General features: G+C 35.5%; 1 protein-coding gene across 1 annotated transcript in view; it reads left to right on the forward strand.

The window, feature by feature from the left end:
• Nucleotides 1-14511, forward strand: part of ACSS3 (acyl-CoA synthetase short chain family member 3) — a 111401-nt gene extending 96890 nt beyond the window's left edge. Inside the window, exons 12-17 of the mRNA XM_085307639.1 lie at nucleotides 472-535; nucleotides 7917-7998; nucleotides 9018-9140; nucleotides 13231-13330; nucleotides 13411-13586; nucleotides 13873-14511. Of these exons, the coding sequence (XP_085163765.1) occupies nucleotides 472-535; nucleotides 7917-7998; nucleotides 9018-9140; nucleotides 13231-13330; nucleotides 13411-13586; nucleotides 13873-13944 (617 nt within the window). The 3' untranslated portion in view covers nucleotides 13945-14511. The remainder of the gene's footprint in view (nucleotides 1-471; nucleotides 536-7916; nucleotides 7999-9017; nucleotides 9141-13230; nucleotides 13331-13410; nucleotides 13587-13872) is intronic.
• The last annotated feature ends 4958 nt before the right edge of the window (nucleotides 14512-19469 follow it).

The following is a 19469-nucleotide window of genomic DNA, read 5'->3' on the forward strand; positions in this document are numbered from 1 at the left end:
TCAGTTGGTCAGATGCTTGCATCTTTCTTGGGGGGGCTTCTAGTGAGGGCCTTTGAAAAACAGACACATTTATTTACAAACTAGGTCAACCTCCAGAGAGCTAACAGTTAGCTGTTAGTTCTTAATCATGTTGCTTGCATACTTTTTCTTACATTTGTCATGTATTTGAAGGTCCTTTGTTACTTGGAAGGTTAGATTTTGCAGTGTGAGAAAGTCTTCTAATTTTAGTTCTTTATTTCCTGTTCTGATTTTGTGCTATTTCTGCTTCCAAAAGCGTAAGTATTAAAAATCTAAGGCTTATTGTACTTGCATTTAAATGTTAATAGGGTTGTGAATTTATCTAGTTTGAAAGTTCTTAATTCATTTTGTTGCTTGGTGTATTCCAATTTCTAGGTGTGAAGTAAAACACTGTCTTCCATCTAAAAACATACTATTTACAGGAGTTCTCTTCCTTTACTACTTTTTTCACAGTGATGATTCTGAATGAAAAGAAGGAACCAGTGAAGGCGAAAGCTTTGGGAAATATTGTGGTAAAGTAAGCAAACTGAGTATCTTACAGCTAAGAAAAGCTTTACAGATGGGTCAGCTACCTTTTAACCAAAATTTATCTATATAGCAGTAATGAAAGAAATGAGTGTTGAATAGCATGGCTGTTTCTGATATTAATATCAAACTGCCAGAACATATATCCATTAATGTTGAAAAAAATGCAAATTGTGAGTGTGAACTCACTCATTTCCCCTTAAACTACAGCAAAATTTACTATTTTCTTAATTGCCAGCTATTGGCAAAGAAATAAGCCTGTCTGTTGTGATGTATGAGCACAGTATTGGGTCATTCTCTTCACTGTTTTATCTTTCAGTTTAGAGAAATTGTATAGCAATGAAGATTCACATGTGAAGATTCACATGCTTTGACTTACAGGTTTGATGGTGCCTGCCCTTTCATAGTCTCCTAATCCCAAAAGATGCACATTCTTACAAGAAGAACTTGTGTTTTCTGATCTCACTGAAAACAGTAAGATGTCTCTGTGTGTCAGTAAGATGTCACTGTTCAAGTGTAGCAGTACTTGGACAAAATACATACAAGAAAAGACTCCAGCAAAAAAAAAAAGAAAAAAAAAGAAAAAGAAAAAAGAGAAAAGAGAAAAAAAGAAAAAAACACATAAAAAAAACTGCTGTACATCTTGTAGCTGATCTTTAATAGAATTTACTAAATTCCTGCCAGATGAGGTCCACAAACTTTAAGATTCTTCTTGAAAGTACACACTTCTTAACACCTTTTCTTAACTAAGGGAGCTTCTGTTCAGATATATTCTGAACATTAATTGCACTTCTCTTATCTTACTTTCCACTCACTTTTCCTAGAGCCTTTTATTACTTCTGTAAAGATTGAGGTACTGCTCCCCAAAGCATATGCCAGCTATGTATTCCAGATGTTTCATAGGGTTTTAGATGAACGTCATTTTTCTGAGCTAGATACCTACACTGTGACTTACATGTTAGCTGTAGCCTCCTCTGTTTTCAGTCTTAGAGCCTAGTCTTAGGCTCTGAACACATACTGACTGCCAGCAAATACAAGTCCCCAAAAGAATTCATTAATCAACTTCTGTTTGGTAAAATTTAAGGGCCTAGAGGTAGCTCAGATTCATTATTCCTCGTGTAGGTGAATGAAGGGTAATTTGCTGAAAAATTASCATTAACCTTCACTGAAATGAAATYTTGTTAAAAGCCAAAACATTGGCATAAATGTACTGATTTTGATCAATTGTTAAAGTGAGCTTAACTAAGGATACAGCCATGGGAGGTAGAAGATTAGGAGCTCATGACATGCAGGCACTAGACTATGCTGCAGAAATGCACTTTTAAAATACGGGCTGTCTAGCTGTGTAGTACTTGCTTGGGAATCTAAGATGCCAAAGGTGGAAGTTATTTGTTCACATATATTACTGATCTAATGTAATTAGACTACTGTGGAGACTAAGACAATATCACAGTAAGTTATTGTATTGTGTGACACAGATGTGTGCTTTCAGGATAAAGCCTCTACTGTGCCTGATTCGGAGCATCTAAGGCTAAGCCACCAGGATGCACAGGCATGTGTCTAAGTGCACACACGTTCTTCCCTGAATAAAACGAATGTATTTAGACATAGCTTTCCTGTGGTACCTCTAAGACTGTGCATTAATTCCATTGAGGAGTATGAATAATTTAGTTACTGTAGTCTTAAATAGACTGCGGTTTGCAGTAACGGTAATCTRGGTCAGAATGGAGGGTTATCTTTTGAAGCTCATGCCTCTTGGATGCCTAACTGTTGCTATAATAAAACTTAAGCTTGTTATCAGTAGAGAGAGAAAGACATTTTGAAAGAAAATTGATCCAAACTGTCTTAATCATTCAACTAGGMTAGAATAGATCAGCTTCCAGAGGTGTTTATATCTCCCTACCGTCTATAGGGGTTACATATGTAGCTCAAACTAGATGCTTAATGTTAGCTGCCTGAAAGTTCAGTGAGATCGATGCCATCCTTAGTAACTCTCTGCCAAATGAGCTGAATTTTGCCTACCAAAGGGTAATGTTGATAGACGAGTGTTYACATATCTGTATCTAACTACCTTTATATTTAAGTGCCTGTAAATAGTGGATATTGCCACATTAGGAGATCTTTCTAGGSGGTGTCATCAAATTCTTAAAACTAGAATTTATTTTCCCTAGTATTGTCCCTTTTTTAAGCATTTATTTGTCTTAAGGGATTTCAAGTGTGTTTATGTATTGATTTTTGTTTTATCTTCCCCAGCATGAGTTTTGCTGCAGCCAAATAAATTGATAGGGGAAAAGTCGAGGAATTTTCCACTTTTTCACATTAGGTAATTTAGGAAAAGTAATAGCTCAAGAACACTATTGTTTTATCATTTCAGCATTTATTATATGTTCTGAAATAGTAGGGGAGAATAAGAAATTAAACTGTCCTTATAGCAGTTGATATAGAATTAATTTTGGAGTAACTTAACTGTCACCCTTTTTTTTTTCCAGCATTTTTTGGCTTAAGTTTTTCAAACAAGAGGCCTCTTAAAATTTATTCTGCAACTTCACTATTGAAAAAAAAGCAAAGAGATTAATGAGCTTTAGGAGGCAAATTGTGAATTCTTTAACACTTCTGACATTTGAATCTATGGAATGTTGAACAGAAGTTTATCTTAGGATATTAGAGTTCACAGTGTCTTAACATTTTGTTCCAAGTTTAATTCTGGTGAGGAACAATTTCTTGAGAATTTTTAGTTGTTTTTTAGTCATAAAAGTCTGTGTCTGTTAGATTGAGATATCACATTTTCTATCTTACGCAGTACTCAGCTCAGCCATTATTTAACTATGAGACTTTTTTCATTTTTTGATTAGGGCTGGTTTTCATAAAGCCCTCTAGCAAAGAAAGCTTTGCATTCTTCATTTCTTCAGCAGATACTTTATCCTYCTTCTGCATGTACAGACCCCTTAAAAATAGCTGGGATGAGCCTTGTTATTAGCAATGTTTGCTTCTTACCCCAGAGACCTCCCCAAGCATCTAGAAGGAAATGGTATGGCAGGATAGGTTTCGCTGTTACTCTCTATGCACTCAGCAGGAAAATGTGATGCATCTCTTCAGAAAAAAACAAACAAACAAACAACCTCCCCCCCCCCACACAGGTATTTACTTTATCTGCAACATGCTTGAGAGGGCTGAAAAATGTTCTTCAGTATTTCCTGGAGAGGAGAATAGCCACAGGCTGCCTGTGACACAAGCTGTGCAAAAGCAGTATSATGTTGCTCTTGGTTATTTTTAGCCCAGTCTAACTCCTGAAAAAGACTCTTGGGGCTGTTTGAGACCTGTGGTGCTTGCAAGTATAGTATTTGAAATACCTATACTGGCAATACAGTTTTCARCTCTGGTTTTATCCTGCAGGAGTCAAAGCATTTAGAGAGGTAATTTTTACACCTACCTATTTCAACTCCTTGCCCCCAGTATAGTCTTGTCTTTTATTCATCCACCAGCCGATCTCTGCTTTTCTCACAAGCCCCTTATCTCCACCCTATGSATTGATCTCATGCTGACAAGAACTCTCAGAAAAGCTAATTTTTGGACAGTGCCATGTCTGATTTCACAAGCTTTTCAGGATAAAACAGTAAAATACGGTGTCAAAACATTTATGATGAAAGGGCCAAGGAAAATGAAGGCCACTACAGTTCATGAGGGTGGCCTAAAATGCATCTACTTGTTCCTAAATTTTCTGAAGTGAAAAAAGTAACAGCAATGACCTGCATTTTCYGATAGCAAGAACAGTCTGATTTAGTGAGGCATTTTTACTTGCATTAATCTGGTCGCCTATAAYTAATACACAGTGGAAAATGTGTGTGTGCATGTTTGTGTGTGTGTAATCATGGTTAGYGATGAGAATTTTCAAAATTGTCTATTCTGTTAAGGAATATTAGCAAAGAGAAGTCCCATTTAAATACCAGTGCAATGGGAAACTCAGTTTTGCTCATCTATATTATAAAGATTGSAAACCTACTATGTTTATTTTATRAAGCAGTTGCAAGCACCATYTCATTAGCTGATGTTAGTCTATATATGCATCCACAACAGCAAGGGAACTATATTTGCCATATATTCATTCTAGCCAGAGGGTAGTGCCTACCAGTAAATTCCTCTCAGGATTGTTTATAACCCTATATTACACTTCCTGTAATGTTTGTAGTGTGGTGTAGTGTAATTAATTTTGTGCCCTAATAATGGAGTATTCTGTGATAAGTATTGACAAATTAGTTTTACCAATCTTCATTGTACGGAACCACATAATTACTTCTGTTCCATATCCAGAAAGAAGTGAGACAATGTAGTTATATCATACAGTGATTCTGAAATGCTTTTGTATGTTGGAGGAGGAAACTGATAAATGTTACGTTTCTTAAATTGCATTTAAGAGTAGTAACTGTATGAGAGGCTCTGCAGACTGCTAATGCTGACTTTTCATGAATCTGGGAGTAGTGGAGAAGCAGGAAAGAAAATAACAATGTTCTGTCAATGGTTAAAGTTATCGAAGTGATGAGTCATGTCATTATGTAGAGCAAAATCATGCAATAGCTGAAACAGAATGCTGTAAGAGGGTAAAACATTTTAAAAAAATATTTTTGACATGATTTTATAAGCAATAGGTCATTATAAATTTATAGCTTTTTAAAACATCTTTAGATCTTAAGTTGGCAGGTATCAGTGTGAGAGGACCTGTAAAGGCAAATACTGTTAAGCTGATACTCTTTAGTGGGGAAGATGGTGCTCAGAAGTAAGCAGCCCATTCCCAGTTTCAGTGTTTGTACTTTTGTGCTCAATCTTTACACAACGTTTATGTAACAAATAGTTAGATGTTCAATAAAAAGACTACTCATTTAATGTTACTCATATAAAAAAATTTTCTGTATGTATTTGAAAGTTTGTTACAGAGAATGGTAGCTTGAAGCCAGGAAAGTGCTCTTTAAGATGCACAATAGAAATAAATGTTAATCAAAGGAGTGTAAAGGGAAGAAAAGGGAAAGAAAAAGATGTAATCTTTCTCAGTACCTTAGCACCCYATTAAAGAAAATAGGTGTTGTAGGAGCTGATGAAGCAACGTTTGAGCATTCTAAATAAACATACGAGAGATCAAAGCTTTAGTTTGTGCTCATCCCCTCTGCTGGGAGAGGGGGGAGAAGGGACCTCTGGTGGGCAATACCTGCCCTAACCTTTAGTTTAGCAGCGTGGTTTCATACACGCAAGATGCTTATTTATCTTGCTTCTCAGCMGTTTGCAATGTAGAGCTACTAGCCATTGTAGCAGTTTTTTTGAGAAAGATTGGTAGGAGCAAGGATGATACTTCTGGTGATACATTGCATACTTCTGAGTTTAAATTTCTAAACAATTGCATTTACAGAAAGCAAAATGTGTTTCTGATTTCAGCAATAAATCTGGTTCTTCTATTTAATGCCTAGCTGCAAACCACTGAATAGAGCTTTGGAGAAATTATTATGGACTTTGTTCATATGAATTGTCCTGTCACTCCCATAATAAGGACATTTTAGATTGTTAAAGTACAAAATCTGCAACCACTGTGACTTCTGAATTGCTATGCAATTAGCAGCCTGGCAACAACCCTAGTTAACTACCGTTTTCTGGGGATTTTTCTTCAATCTGAACAAGGGATTTTTTCTTTTAAACTCCTACATCTCCTACATATACAAACACAGGGATCAATATATTCTCTCTCTCTCCTTTTTTTTTTTTTTTTTTTTTTTTTTCTCTAAGTCATGCTTGTGTTTCACAGGGGTGCTTACTAAACTTGGAAATCTTGAACTAGGCCAGGCAGTACCCCCCAGATGGGTAGTAGCCAACCTGCTTCCCTGAAGCCTGCGTAATTAATGGGGAGTGTTTGGCTTTTGGGGCTGTAGTGAATCATAACCGTACTTTCAGGGGATWTGATATATAGTATGTGTTGAACTAGAACCCTCAGAGAAGGTAGCAGTATTTATAGTAGTATATTCCCTTAGACAACCGGAGCTGAATAAAGGTGTAGGTATGTGGAATTGTAAACAGTCATGCATTTGAATCATTACTAGATGATGGGGCCTTTTCAGCACAGCTTATGCTATTAATACCGTATTTAGGTAAAAACATGAATTTTTTTCTTCTTCTTTTTGTAATTGTAATGTTAGAAAGTACATATCACTGAGCTGATAACACTAATTTCTGTGACCTAAACATCCCAGGAGCCTTGTAATGAGTATCATTATTACTGCACTGCAGAGGGGTGTATTCCTGCGGGAGATACTGGCTTTTGGATATAATAATAAATCATAGGGACATTGTCAGAGCAAAAAATAAAATACCTGGGYTAAAGATTTGCTTGTTAGGAATACAAACGTATGCTAGTAGTATCTATATGAGGCATTTATGGTTTTATCTGCTGTTTGTTTGCATGATCATTCTCTCTCTGTTATTATGGTTAAGCTTTATAAAACTTCTGTTTGTCTCTCAGACTTAAAAACAGTTTACTTATGCTGTTTTTCATACGGTCAGAGCTTTGGAGGAAAAAAATGACTAATAGGTTAACTGAGACTTCTGTAGCTTTTCTTCTTCTGGTAGATACACATTTGTGAAATGAACCTTCTTCTWTGATTTTCATGTCCTTGACTAAAAATGAATATAGAACATGCATTGAAAACTCAACTAACAAAGCATTTCAATATTTTGCAGCTTCACTTCTTATTTTTTTAAAAAAGTCCAGTTATTTTAGAAAGTTCTAAAATTGATTTTTAGCAGTATGCTTTCAAAAAACTCCTTAAATAATTACAATAATGTTGTGCTCAGTTAAAATATAAACAAAAAAAAAACATTCTTATGCAGATTCTTGTGACTAAAGACATTTGAGTTATGTCTTTTTACAGAAACGGAGTATCTGTGTGCCTGGGTAATTCAGTAGGTAAGCGTATAGATGTGTATATATGTCTGTGTATTAGAGAAAGACATATCTATAATAATGAAAGTATCTATAWCATAGCACATATGCACACGTTTGTGACAGATACTCTGTTCTTGTAAATGTTGAAAGCAGAATGATGGTAATAAATATTTATAGCTTRTCTTCTATATTTACAAGATCAAACACTATTTTGCTAAAGATAGAGACCCTATGTTATATTAAAGTTATGGACTGGATACAGTTCAGAGCTACATGTGATCACATGTGATCATAAGAAATATATGTTGATCTGTTAGCAACACATTATTGAGCCGAACTGTTTACTGACTGCATAATGAATTATTTTTTATCTATGTACAAAGTATGAATTGTAGACAGTCAACTGCATTGTTGTATCTGTGTTCTAATTTTGTTCTGTTCTTTTTAATTTAAGGTTGCCTCTGCCTCCTGGAGCATTTTCAGGTCTTTGGGAAAATCCAGAAACATTCCAGAAGTTATATTTCCAAAAATTTCCAGTAAGAGTTACAGAATGAATTCTGTAAACTTATAGTAATCCCATGACACTGGATGACAGTAGATTTCAATTGGTTGACATATAACATTATCATATCTTATTTTAATGAGATATATTTTAATAGGAGTTCTTTGACATATGACTTCTTACAGAGTTAAAAACATTTCAAGTAAATCTTTCCTCATATATACTTTCAGCTTTTAGGTACCTAGGGTTTTTTCAGATCTGAAACAATAGAAGTAAACTTCAGGCTTTTGAACCTAAATTTGTTTTCTACAGYTATGTCATTTGATTTAATAAAAAATATATGCCTTGCCACATTTGCAACCTTAGACTAGCGTAGCTTCAAGTACACTACTACTACTAACAGGTAGTTATTCTAATTTAAAGTCAGTCCAAAATACATACTTGTCTCCGATGTGTATAAATACATAGGAAGACCCTTACTGAATTAAGTATGCTTCCTTTTCAGGTAAACTATACAAGGATTATCCAAGGCTTGCTCCTTTCCATACAGAAATAGATACTCTTGTATTATGTGAATATCCCAAATAGAAGATTTTGTCCAAGAGTAAAAGTAGATGAGTAAATTGATGAGGCAAATTATTATTTTTTTGCGTTAGCGTGATGATGTTGTTGTAAGCCTAGCTCCAGCAAATGGAAATATCTTTAGAGGCAATTTGACAACTGTCATTGTATTGTAACAATTCCACTCTTCTTGTGTAGATTCAGGTAGCATATTTCTCAAAGGTGTCAGGGATCAAAGTAAGCAGAATGGAAGAAATCTAGCTTTATATGTTGTCTTCTGTTTTATCTTCACAAAGACTACAAAACTCTTCTGGAAAGGGAATGYCAAGGTATATTATGACATAAGAATGGTGAAAAATATTAAGAAGTCAGTCTTACGGGGACCAACAGCTTACTTCATTTGAGACAATCAGTTCTGTTTGTTGGTTTCCCAGAATGATTGATGATCCTAGTAATATTTTTGAATTTATTTTTTGGTTATGTTATTTTTAGGGATACTATGATACTATGGATGCAGGTTATATGGATGAAGATGGCTATTTATATGTTCTTTCTCGAGCTGATGATGTGATCAATGTTGCAGGACACAGAATTTCTGCAGGTGCAATTGAAGAGGTGAGCGTTGACTGACAGTAAAATAGAGAAGTGAAAAATGAATAAAATAAACTGAGTTCACAGAGACTKAAAATCTCACAAAAATCTATTTTCTTTTTGCTTTTCTTGATTGCATTTGTATTGGTATTTTTAACAAAAACATTAAGTGTTTCAARTCCTTTCTGCTAAAGTCCTTTTGAGGACTTGAACTTAATCTAACAGTGAGCATTCATACCATAAGCTTGATCAAGCAGGCATTATTTGATAGAGGAAGGTGCAGTTAAGGGGCAGTATGGTAACAGTGGTAGTAYTCCTGTAAACACTGATGTCGTATGTACTTGGGAATACATTATGATAATATAGGCAGTCCTTCCAAGGTTYCGTGTGTCGAGGAGTTGCACCAGTTACCGCAGTGGTGTAGGAGCAGGAACTTTTATTTCTAAAGTGCAGTTTTAAAGTGTATTTTTGAAAGATCTTGGTGYTGGGTGAATTCCTTTCACACAGACTCACATTCAAAGCTTTTCTTGATTTSAAAAGTTCTAATCTCAGTTTCTGAAAAGCTATTTTGTCTCATTCTTACTGTACAAGTGGTGCTAAATGAATGATGAAAATTTTTTTAAAAAAATCCTGTTGTTAAATTGAAAATCATTAATGTAATACCTGTGCAACTGGAAAAGTTGAAAATAGTGGAGTTCATAATAGTGTCTGAATTACATATCCTTGTTCRCTTGCCTCTGCAGAACTGCTGTAATTGTCAGTTCCAAATTTTCCTGATGAGAGATCAATCGCTTATTCAGTGACTATAGGAAAATATGTGCTGAGCATGTAACAAGGGAAAAATGTACTTTTTAAAACTCTGAACTTAACTGTGCACTGAATCACAAACTAATTTGATTGTAAGTTTTTCTTTATACTATTAATATATTTTAGTGACACTGGATTTTTTTAAAGACAGGAAAACTTGAAAAAAAAAAAAAAAAGAAGAAATTCTGGTTACGTGGAAGCTATTAGATTCTCCCCACAAAGTTTTCTTTAATAATTCCTTTCTATCTGGGCAATTGTAGGGATATGAGGGTGGCATAGAGCTCTACACTACATCACCCTCCCTTCTTTCCAGGACATTTCAGAAACATCCCTGTTTCTCTTATCCCAGTACATGATATCCCACTGCTAAAAATAGCCCCCTAGGCCAGATCACTCATAGTCTCATATTAAAGCTGCTGTAATATATACTGCCACAGATTGGTTCCAGAACTTGCGGAGCATAAAGCCACATTTTTCTCCCAATTTAAAATTCTGTAATAAGCACAGCTTTTGTCAGAAGTTCTCATATTCTCTATGACAGGAAATATTTCCTTTGTACAAGATAGCTTACATTGCCTAAAGAAGTTTATACCACAAGCTTGGAAAAGAAAGCATGATTTGATGGAACAAGATGGGGTTGGTAAAGGGACAATGTGGTAGCACTGGAGGCATTCCATAAACTCTGGTATCATATGTACTTGAGAACAAATCACGGTAGAAACAGGCAGTCTTTCAGGGATCGGTAAGCCAGGGACTCTTTTCCATAATTAGCTGACATTTCTTTTTACTTTTTATGGTAATGAATGCATTGTTGCCAGAGTCAAGAATTTAGAGCAGAAAAGGATGTGTATTTACAGCACGGAAGGGTATGCATTACTGAGATTCAGGACTAGAAGTGACCAAAGCTCGGAGGTGTATATGATTCAGTGAAAAGTCACRGGGATTCACTTGATTTGAAGCTGCCTAAAACACATAGGTTTATATCTTGCCAGTTTGGATACAGTGACTTCTGAACAAARTAGACAGCATCTGATTTCAACTGTGCTTGCATATATTTAGACAGCACTGCTGTCTTCCTCATACTTGTACCTGTTGTATAAGTAGCCAATGCTAATGTGGTATTCAGTAAGAGAAAAAAGCCTTTTTCCTAAAACATCTCCCAGATAGTCTTTCTTTAAACCATCCCACTGCTCTTGATTTTTTAAAACATRTTACRTTAAGATTATTATTAGCAAACAGTMATTTTATGAAAAGAGAAATTAATATATGGGGTCATGTTACGTGACCTCTGTGTGGCCTCTGTGACATTAGGTCCTCTTTGTGAGTGAGTACAGAAGACATGTGAAAAGCACTCTTGATAGTAAGACTTYCCAAGAGACCCTGATACCTGCATGCAAAGACTTGTGCCTTGGAACAGGATTCACAASTCGGTGTCTTAAGCCCAACTTTGTCCCAGAGTTAGGGACACACATCTCAGTATGCAGTGAGACATCTTGGTGAATCTTCTCCAGCAAGTAAGAACTTCAGCTAGCTAACTGGAAAGAAAAGAGTACCTTACACTTTTTTCCTAAAAGAGAGTTTAGAGATATTAGTGCTAATGTGTGTCACTTGCATACAGTTCCCCCMCACACACACCAGGGCACTTTGGTTTAATTTCATTTTTTGTCTAAGGACGTTCAGACCTAAYGTCTCTGAGAAGGTGAGCTGAACACTAGACTGTAAGCTGAAGTGGGGCCTCTTTATAGCTTTGGTTGAAGCTGTACATTTGCACAGTAAAGAATGAAAAAGATTTAAGGAGTCAGAATGAACAAAAGTAAGTATGACTTTATAGCCCTGTAATGGGCATGTGTTCTGGTTTTAGTCCTTACTCCAGACCACTTTTTGCATTGTACATTAATTAATCACCATGCTTTATGACAGCCGACTGACTAGAAGCATTCATTATTGGATTTATTGGATCTTTGTCACTAGCATGAGGAAAAGGAGGTTTGTTTCTGCAACAGGCTATTTGTAAGGAAAGTATTGATTCATTTTAACTGTCAGCTTTGTTGCTTTAACTCATTGTAAACATTATAACATGACAAAATTGATTCACTGTGAAATATATAATGGGTACAATTTAGTCTGCAAATACTGATGAAAGTATGGATGTGGTATTACTACAATGTGGATTAATATTATGGATGGAAAGCAGAAGATAGATACTTAGGGCTGTGCCTAGGATATYTGTTATGGAAAACTAGATGAAGTGCTTGTGTTTTCTTTCCTGAGAAAACTGAGGTCTCATCTGATGACTGGTTAAGCTAGGAAAAAAAATATGGAAAGAGCTGGAAGATAACCATGCAAGTATTTGTTACACATTCAAAGGTAAATACTAATAATATAATATAAACACTAATAGTATTCTGCAAATAATATCCACAAGTATTTTCAGACTTTCACTAAAACTTCCTAAAGAGTCTGTTTTACGCCCCAGATCTTTTCTATCTTTTCTTAGTCTCACTTTCCTTTTTACTGCATTGAAAAAAATATCAGAGATGATAGGAAGGAGAGATTCCCTCCCTCCCTCTCCCCCCCCCAAGAAAAACAATAGGTTCCCAATTGAAAATGCTGTAAGCAAAAAATGTGAGTAGGAAGTAAAGACAGACATCTTGCTATGTGTTTATAAACAACTTCAGCTAGATTGGTATATAGGAAGAGTAACAATTTGCAATTACTTTTTTCATGGGATCCTAGAAAGTTACAGTTTCCAATAAATTCACATACTACAGAAATCTCTCCTTGTAATATTATTTCCTAACATTGTAGCAGGTAAAGGGATTTAAATTCCAAGTCTATTCCTACCTTGCAGTTGCTGCGGCTAGGTTACACAGCTGTGTGTTGATTGTGCATTTGAATAATACTTTTATATTTTTTTCTATATACCTGTGTAAATATCAATTGCAATGTTAACCTAACAGTATGTGTCCCAGCAAAGAAATCACTAAGGCACAAGAAGATGCRGTTCTCTTGTTTTCCAAAGCTGTAAGGAAATCACCTTTGTTTTATATTTGAATCGCCTGTTGCTAAAGCTTTTCTTACGTTTATTTAAAAGCTACTCTGTCAGTCAAGGATAGAACATAAGTGTGTGTGAAAATAYGCATACCTGTACATTTGTAGCATATGTAATTAGTATCCTGAGGTTTACTAAGTAATTTTTGTTCTTAAAATATAATATCTTTTTCTGTGTGCATATCTGTCAAAATTTTTCACTGAAATGTTCAAATTATTGTTAGTTCCAGTTAGCTGTTTTGTTTCTCTCCCTCAGTGTATTCTCTTCCATCATGCTGTGGCAGACTGTGCTGTTGTAGGCAAGGAGGATGCCTTAAAAGGGCATGTCCCATTTGCAGTGTGTGTACTGAAAGAAGGTGAGAGCTCATTACTACTGATGTTACTAAAGCTTGCACAAGATCAGGGAAAGGTTAAAGCATTTGAAATTCTTTATTAGGTATAAAGACAGAAGAGAAGAAGATTTTGGAAGAGATAGTTGAACAAGTTCGAAAAAACATTGGTCCAGTAGCAGCTTTCCAGAAGGGAATGTTTGTGAAGCAGTTACCAAAAACACGTTCTGGCAAGATACCGCGTTCAGCTCTTTCTGCACTTGTCAGTGGAAAGCCATATAATGTAAGTTGTAGATGTGTGCCTTAATGAATTAGATGCACATGCGCATCTAACATGGTCTTTTTGATTCTCTAGACYATTCTGCAATTGCTCTATGACTTTAGGTAACATATTGCATTTTCTTTCTACTGTATCTTACCCGAAAGATCTTTATATTCAAGAAATTTCCAAATACTGTCTTCTCAGCTGACCTCTTGAAAGCTAGAATTAGAAGATTAAATTATTTTGTTTCATTGCTGTTTGAAGGATAACAGTATACTATGAAATGCTTCTGTATATTCCTTTTCAGATAACACCAACCATTGAAGATGCTGGTGTTTTTAAACACATTGAAGAAGTGCTGAAGAAAAATCAAATGTGATAATAGGTTAAGAACAAACTTGTTGGTACTGGAATACACAAAGAGACTTTCCGTTAAGAAACATTACATATTTTAAAAATAAGTAATGATTAGTAATGATGACTAAATTTTTTTACTACAGAAATGGTACTGTATTGTCTAACATATTGTTATACTCAGAAAAACATACAGAAGCATCTGCATGTTATCATTTTATGCTGGATATTAAGATTGCTAAGAATTGCAAATAGAATTCATGCCTTTCTATAGCCTTAAATTACAAGGAATCATTAGATTATCTARTATGATCTCTTGTGACCTTACATTTTAATCCATTATTATATAATGAGAACAATAACGCTAATTTGGCTAAAAGAGCTTACAAAAGGTAAGTCATGGTGTGAGAACAGCAATAAATAGAAATTCTAATGTGAAAATTATTGAAGATATAAACTGTCTTCATTTGTAAAATATGAGGTTTATATTTTTTAAAAACAAATTWTTTTCTGGTTTCCACTTATGTTTGCTAAGTATAAGTAACAACTATAAGTTTAGTTGTTTTATTCAGTGATTTCCTGAAGTGCCTTTTTTGCAGGATGTTAGATAAAGTCTTCTAGCTTTAAAAATCTGTGAAAACTTTGATTTATCAATAGTAATGTTGAATAAAAACATTACGAATTTGAAATAAAAATACTCTGCATTTTTGCTCACTTTGTTACTGTGCATGTCACCTTTAGAAAAAGGATAACTAGTTTTTGTTTGTTTTTTTTTTTGCTGACATAAGCAGATGCTTCAGGCTGGCTGACATATATATGAGCCAAGAAATWTAGCAAATGCAGATACTAGGCAAACCTCTTGAATTCGTAGGCCTTACCAAAATAGTTCACAGGTTCTCAGCATACTAGCAGATAGAGGATACACACTCTAAATATATTACTTTGCAAGCTGCATTTTTAACCAAACAATAAATTTAAAGATYCCTTTTAAAATACATGGTCACAGAAATGTTTTAAAACAAAAAATGTTATTCAGACTCAGCATTGCTTTCTAGAGGGAGTTATGGGAAGGAATGGGTGAATTCAGAYATTAGAATAAAGGAGAGGTTCCCTACTTAGGTTAAGCAAAGTAGAAGTTAAGCCGAGAGGTATTTTGTTGTTGCAGTATGTCCTCAAAAGAGGATGTCTGGAAATACAGTTACCCTTTGGTTAGAGTTAAGGACTGTAGCGCTGTTATGTGGCACAATAGTATTGTGATAAAAAAGCAGATTGATATAACAGCCAAATGGCAATAGATAGAGAGCTAATTAAAATATTAAAATTTCCCTTATCCAGATTCTTCCTTGGGCATTAATAACAACAAGTTATTAAGTGTTTTTTCACTTGGGACCACATGCAGTTTAACCAGCTACTAATTGTTGGACCAAGTAATACAGTCATATAATAAAACAACCTGTTTTGAGCCTGTGTTTTACTTTGATCACTGGCAGATAATTGCATGATAAGGTAGCAGTCCTGCTCAATTATTTAATGTAGTTGAAAATCACAATCTGGACAGGGAGCAAAAACATTTAAAGACTGAGTGAAGRCTAATCATGCTTTGTGGTTGATACGCTAACTATACAGAACAGTGATTTACATGTGGGAGTAATTTTGCTGCTCAGTGATGTCCTAATAAGTGCTGTGAAGTAGTTATATAAGTTGCAGCTGCTTGGTCAGGGTATTATTTTCTTCTGGATGGATTATTGACATACCGGTCTGTGCCACTTAATGGAGTGCCCTGCGGAGGCTGTTGAGAGTTTTTCAGTTGTGAAACACTACAACTTAGCAAATTATGCTGAACAGTTACAGGTCAGTAGTGTCATCTTGGAATCATCACTGATAGTTCTTTAAAATCATCTGTGCAGTGGCAGCCAAAACCAGTCAACATGATGTTGGGCATCATCAGGAAGGGTACTGAGAACAAAAAATGAAGCACCGTTTTGTAACTATGGAACCTTGGATATTCCCACGTTTTGAGTATTACATACTATTTTGGTCACTGCATCTTCAGGACAACCCAGGAAGTAGATGATTTGTAGAAAAGAGGAGCTAACATGTTCTGGAGTAGCTGCTTTTTAAGGAGAAAATAAAAAGGCTAGAATTCCTTTAATTCAAAGAGAGGAAGTGAGCGAGGTGAGGGGAGGAGGGAATGAATTTGAAGTTTACGAAGTCTTGAAGGCAGTGGTAAGATGTGTGCAAAGGGGCACTTCACCAAACTAAGGAGTACTAATGAGTACAAGAACTCATAGAATGGGAAGGTTGGAAGGGATGTCTGGAGATCATCTAGTCCAACCCTCAGCATAGCCCRCATGGGGATTGAACCTGCGACTTTGGCATTAGCAGCACCACGCTCTAACCAACTGAGCTAAACCATGAAGCTAGTAAAAAAAGATTAAAAGCAAATTGGTTACTATAAGAAGTTTTGGACCCAAATAGTATTGCAAGTTCAAAATGGGGACAGCAGGCCCATAAACAGATACTAAAGGGATAGGCATATGCCTTTGACACATGATTGTAAATAACCAGGTTAGTATGATACAAAAAAATGCAAAAAATGACCAAGTTCATCAGTTCTCCATAAACCGCATGTACTTTTGCTATTCTCCAAGACAGGCTAGATGGCCTGTTGGCTTGACCAAGTAGAGCATATCTTATGTTCTTAGTCCAGCTGTTAAACTAAAAATCAGCATGGAATATGGTGATATCACTCTAGCTTAAATATTCTTGTTATTATATGCTATTTTGTAGTTTGGCTACAGCCTTTAAAAGAAGATAGAGATCTTACGGGCATTTCTATACTGAATTCCTTGGCTGTCTTCAGTGTTACTAAAACTGAATATGTGATATGCATAAAACACAGGTAACAAAATTCTGTTACTATATGCTATTTTGTAGTTTGGCTAAAGCTTTTGAAGGCAGATGGTCTTCACTCAARCAAGAATTTCTTTCTATGAGAAACTACAAGTATCTTACCACAGAGAAGCTATGGCACATTCATGAAGTATATGTCCACTACTGGTAGGTACAATGACAGCAGAGATAATGGATTTTGGTACAGTTACCCAGCTGCAGTCACAATGTTACAAATATATGCAGTGGGGGTGTATAGGTGTGACAGGGAATTAATTAGTGCAAATACAAACCCTGTAGGAAAGACACTAGAATAGGTGGAGGAGAGGAGAATTTATTTCCTGGACCTTGTATGGTTTTCCTACTGACATCTCATGTACCTACTCCAGTTCCCTCCTGTAACATGAGGACATCTTTTTTCAGTTTGGGCTTTCTTGTAAGGAAGGGAGAACAGGATAGTATCTAGAACTTAGCATCTGACTTACTACTTTTTTTTTTTTAAAAAAAAAAAAAAAAAAAGGCAAACTAACCAAAAACTTCCTAAGTGTCCAGAGATTAGTAGTAGCAATATAGGCACTAGCCTTTCTGAGGGAGTTAGTTGCTGAAATTAATATTGAAAAGAAACCATTAACTATTTTTTTTTTTGTRATGAGCATGAGGAGTGAGCAGTCTTAATTGTGTCTCTGTGACAAAAAAAAAAATACTTGGATTAACTTACTTTTGTCTTTCTGGGGAATCCTTAGCATGTTAGATGACRTTTTATTTTTTTTTCCATTTAGGTAGAGATCATCCAAGATCAAAACTGAAATAAAAGAGAGGGGCAGAGTGGTSATATGTACTCTGCTGATGAGGAGGATTCCAGAAATGTCAAATGGCTTTTCATCACCCCTCAGAAAATGCAGACCAAGAAAGCTGTCTTAAAGCAGCAGTGCAGTATGGAAATATAGTTGGTTTTGGTTTTATGAGGAGCCTTTTTCTGAGGAATTGTGATTGCAGAATAGTTTGTTTACAGCTTTAGATTTGTGCTGAGTTGGGGAAAGCCAGGGGAAATTACTGCCAAAGTTAGGTTGGAAAGGAGTAGTGATTCTTGTGCACAGTTCTGTTTGCTGCCCAGTAACCTGGTTATACAACTAAGCAAGAGCAAGCATATTTAACAAGTGATAGAACAGCACTGATTTTAAAATTTTGTCTTTTAGAAAAAGCACGTGAATAGATTTTTAAAGTTGGCTGGAAGATGTTGGTGTAGTAATTATTCCCTGTGTGCAAAAGAATCAGAACTAACTTGGAAACATTTAGCATAATCTTACTTTCTAGGTGTTGAGAGTTGAGCTTCAGTTTATATGAGGGAGAGAGGGATGTACTTGGCGATTTTTTTTAATTTGGATGCTAGCCTTAATCACAGTAATATTTTTAAAATACGTTTTTTAATTCTTCTGTTTTCTTCCATTGGTGAAATAATTAGGGAGTTCTGTACTCCAGGGGCAGTATACCTAGCAGGTATACTTATTGGTCCTTATTCCCAGGACTTTGCTCATACCTCTCCCCCGCACACCTCATTTCCCTTTACCCATGAACGTGAGTGTGGGCTCTGCCAATGCAGGCTGAAAAAGAAATCCTGAAAAAAAAAATCGAACCGAGATTTACAGGGAGGAGTGTATTCAAATGATACTACAACCACTGAAAATGGTGTTTGCATTGCTTTACTTTGTGATATTCTGGACTAAAATAATCCGAAAGGGGGTTGGAGGAGAAGAAAGAACATTAGCAACAATGTTGGTTATGTCTGAGGAACTGTATGTTAAAGAAAGAACACAACTGTRTAAAGACATGGCTCTAATCAAAGCCATCGTACTGTACACATAAGAAAGTTCAGTGCTCCCTCGTGTGGCAGATTATGACCAGTAAATTCATTGTAACTCATACCTGTTCGTGGCAAAATGTGCTGAGCTCTGAGAAGTATCCAGCATCCAAACTATTTTAATGCTACTACGTTCCAAGCTTAATACACTTATAAACACAAATAGCACTGAATTCTTTTTTATTGACATTGGGGGAGAAAAATCTTTAACCATCTGATTGACTGAAATTTGCCAAATGAAAATAGACAAAACAAATGTTTATGTACGTGCAAACATTGCTGATCAAACTGCTAAAAGAAATAACTAAAAGACAGGTCTTGAGCTAAGATYAAGCAGCAGAAAAATAGCAAATAGGTAAATGACTATTAAATAGGTCTTACTTTGAAACTTCCCATTTAAACAAAGAATAAACAACAATAACACCACCAAAGCCACAGCAGGTAATAGTTGCTCTTCTAAACTTTTATACACTATATATTAATCACTCTGTCTTTCAGTTATTTCCTCTGATAAAACTGACTTCTGTGAAGTCTCAGCAAGGCCATCTTGGCTAAAAGCGTAACGTTAGACAGGAGCCTGTCTAATGCCCTGTTATAATGAAGAAATGGTGGGATTTGGCTTCTCTTTTCTTTCATTTTCTTTGTTGAATATGTTTGGAAACTTGAGAATCTGATTCTATGCAAACATTGGATTTTATTTTCCGATGCTGGCTGGTGACTGAAGATCCTGGAACAAAAAGGTGGCTCTTGGTAAAGCAAAAATCTTCTTGGTCCGCAGGTAACGTAGAAGAAAGTTTTTG

This window comes from Rhea americana, unplaced genomic scaffold (assembly GCF_003343005.1).
Source record: "Rhea americana isolate MKP2758 unplaced genomic scaffold, rheAme1 scaffold_260, whole genome shotgun sequence".
NCBI lineage: Eukaryota > Metazoa > Chordata > Aves > Rheiformes > Rheidae > Rhea > Rhea americana.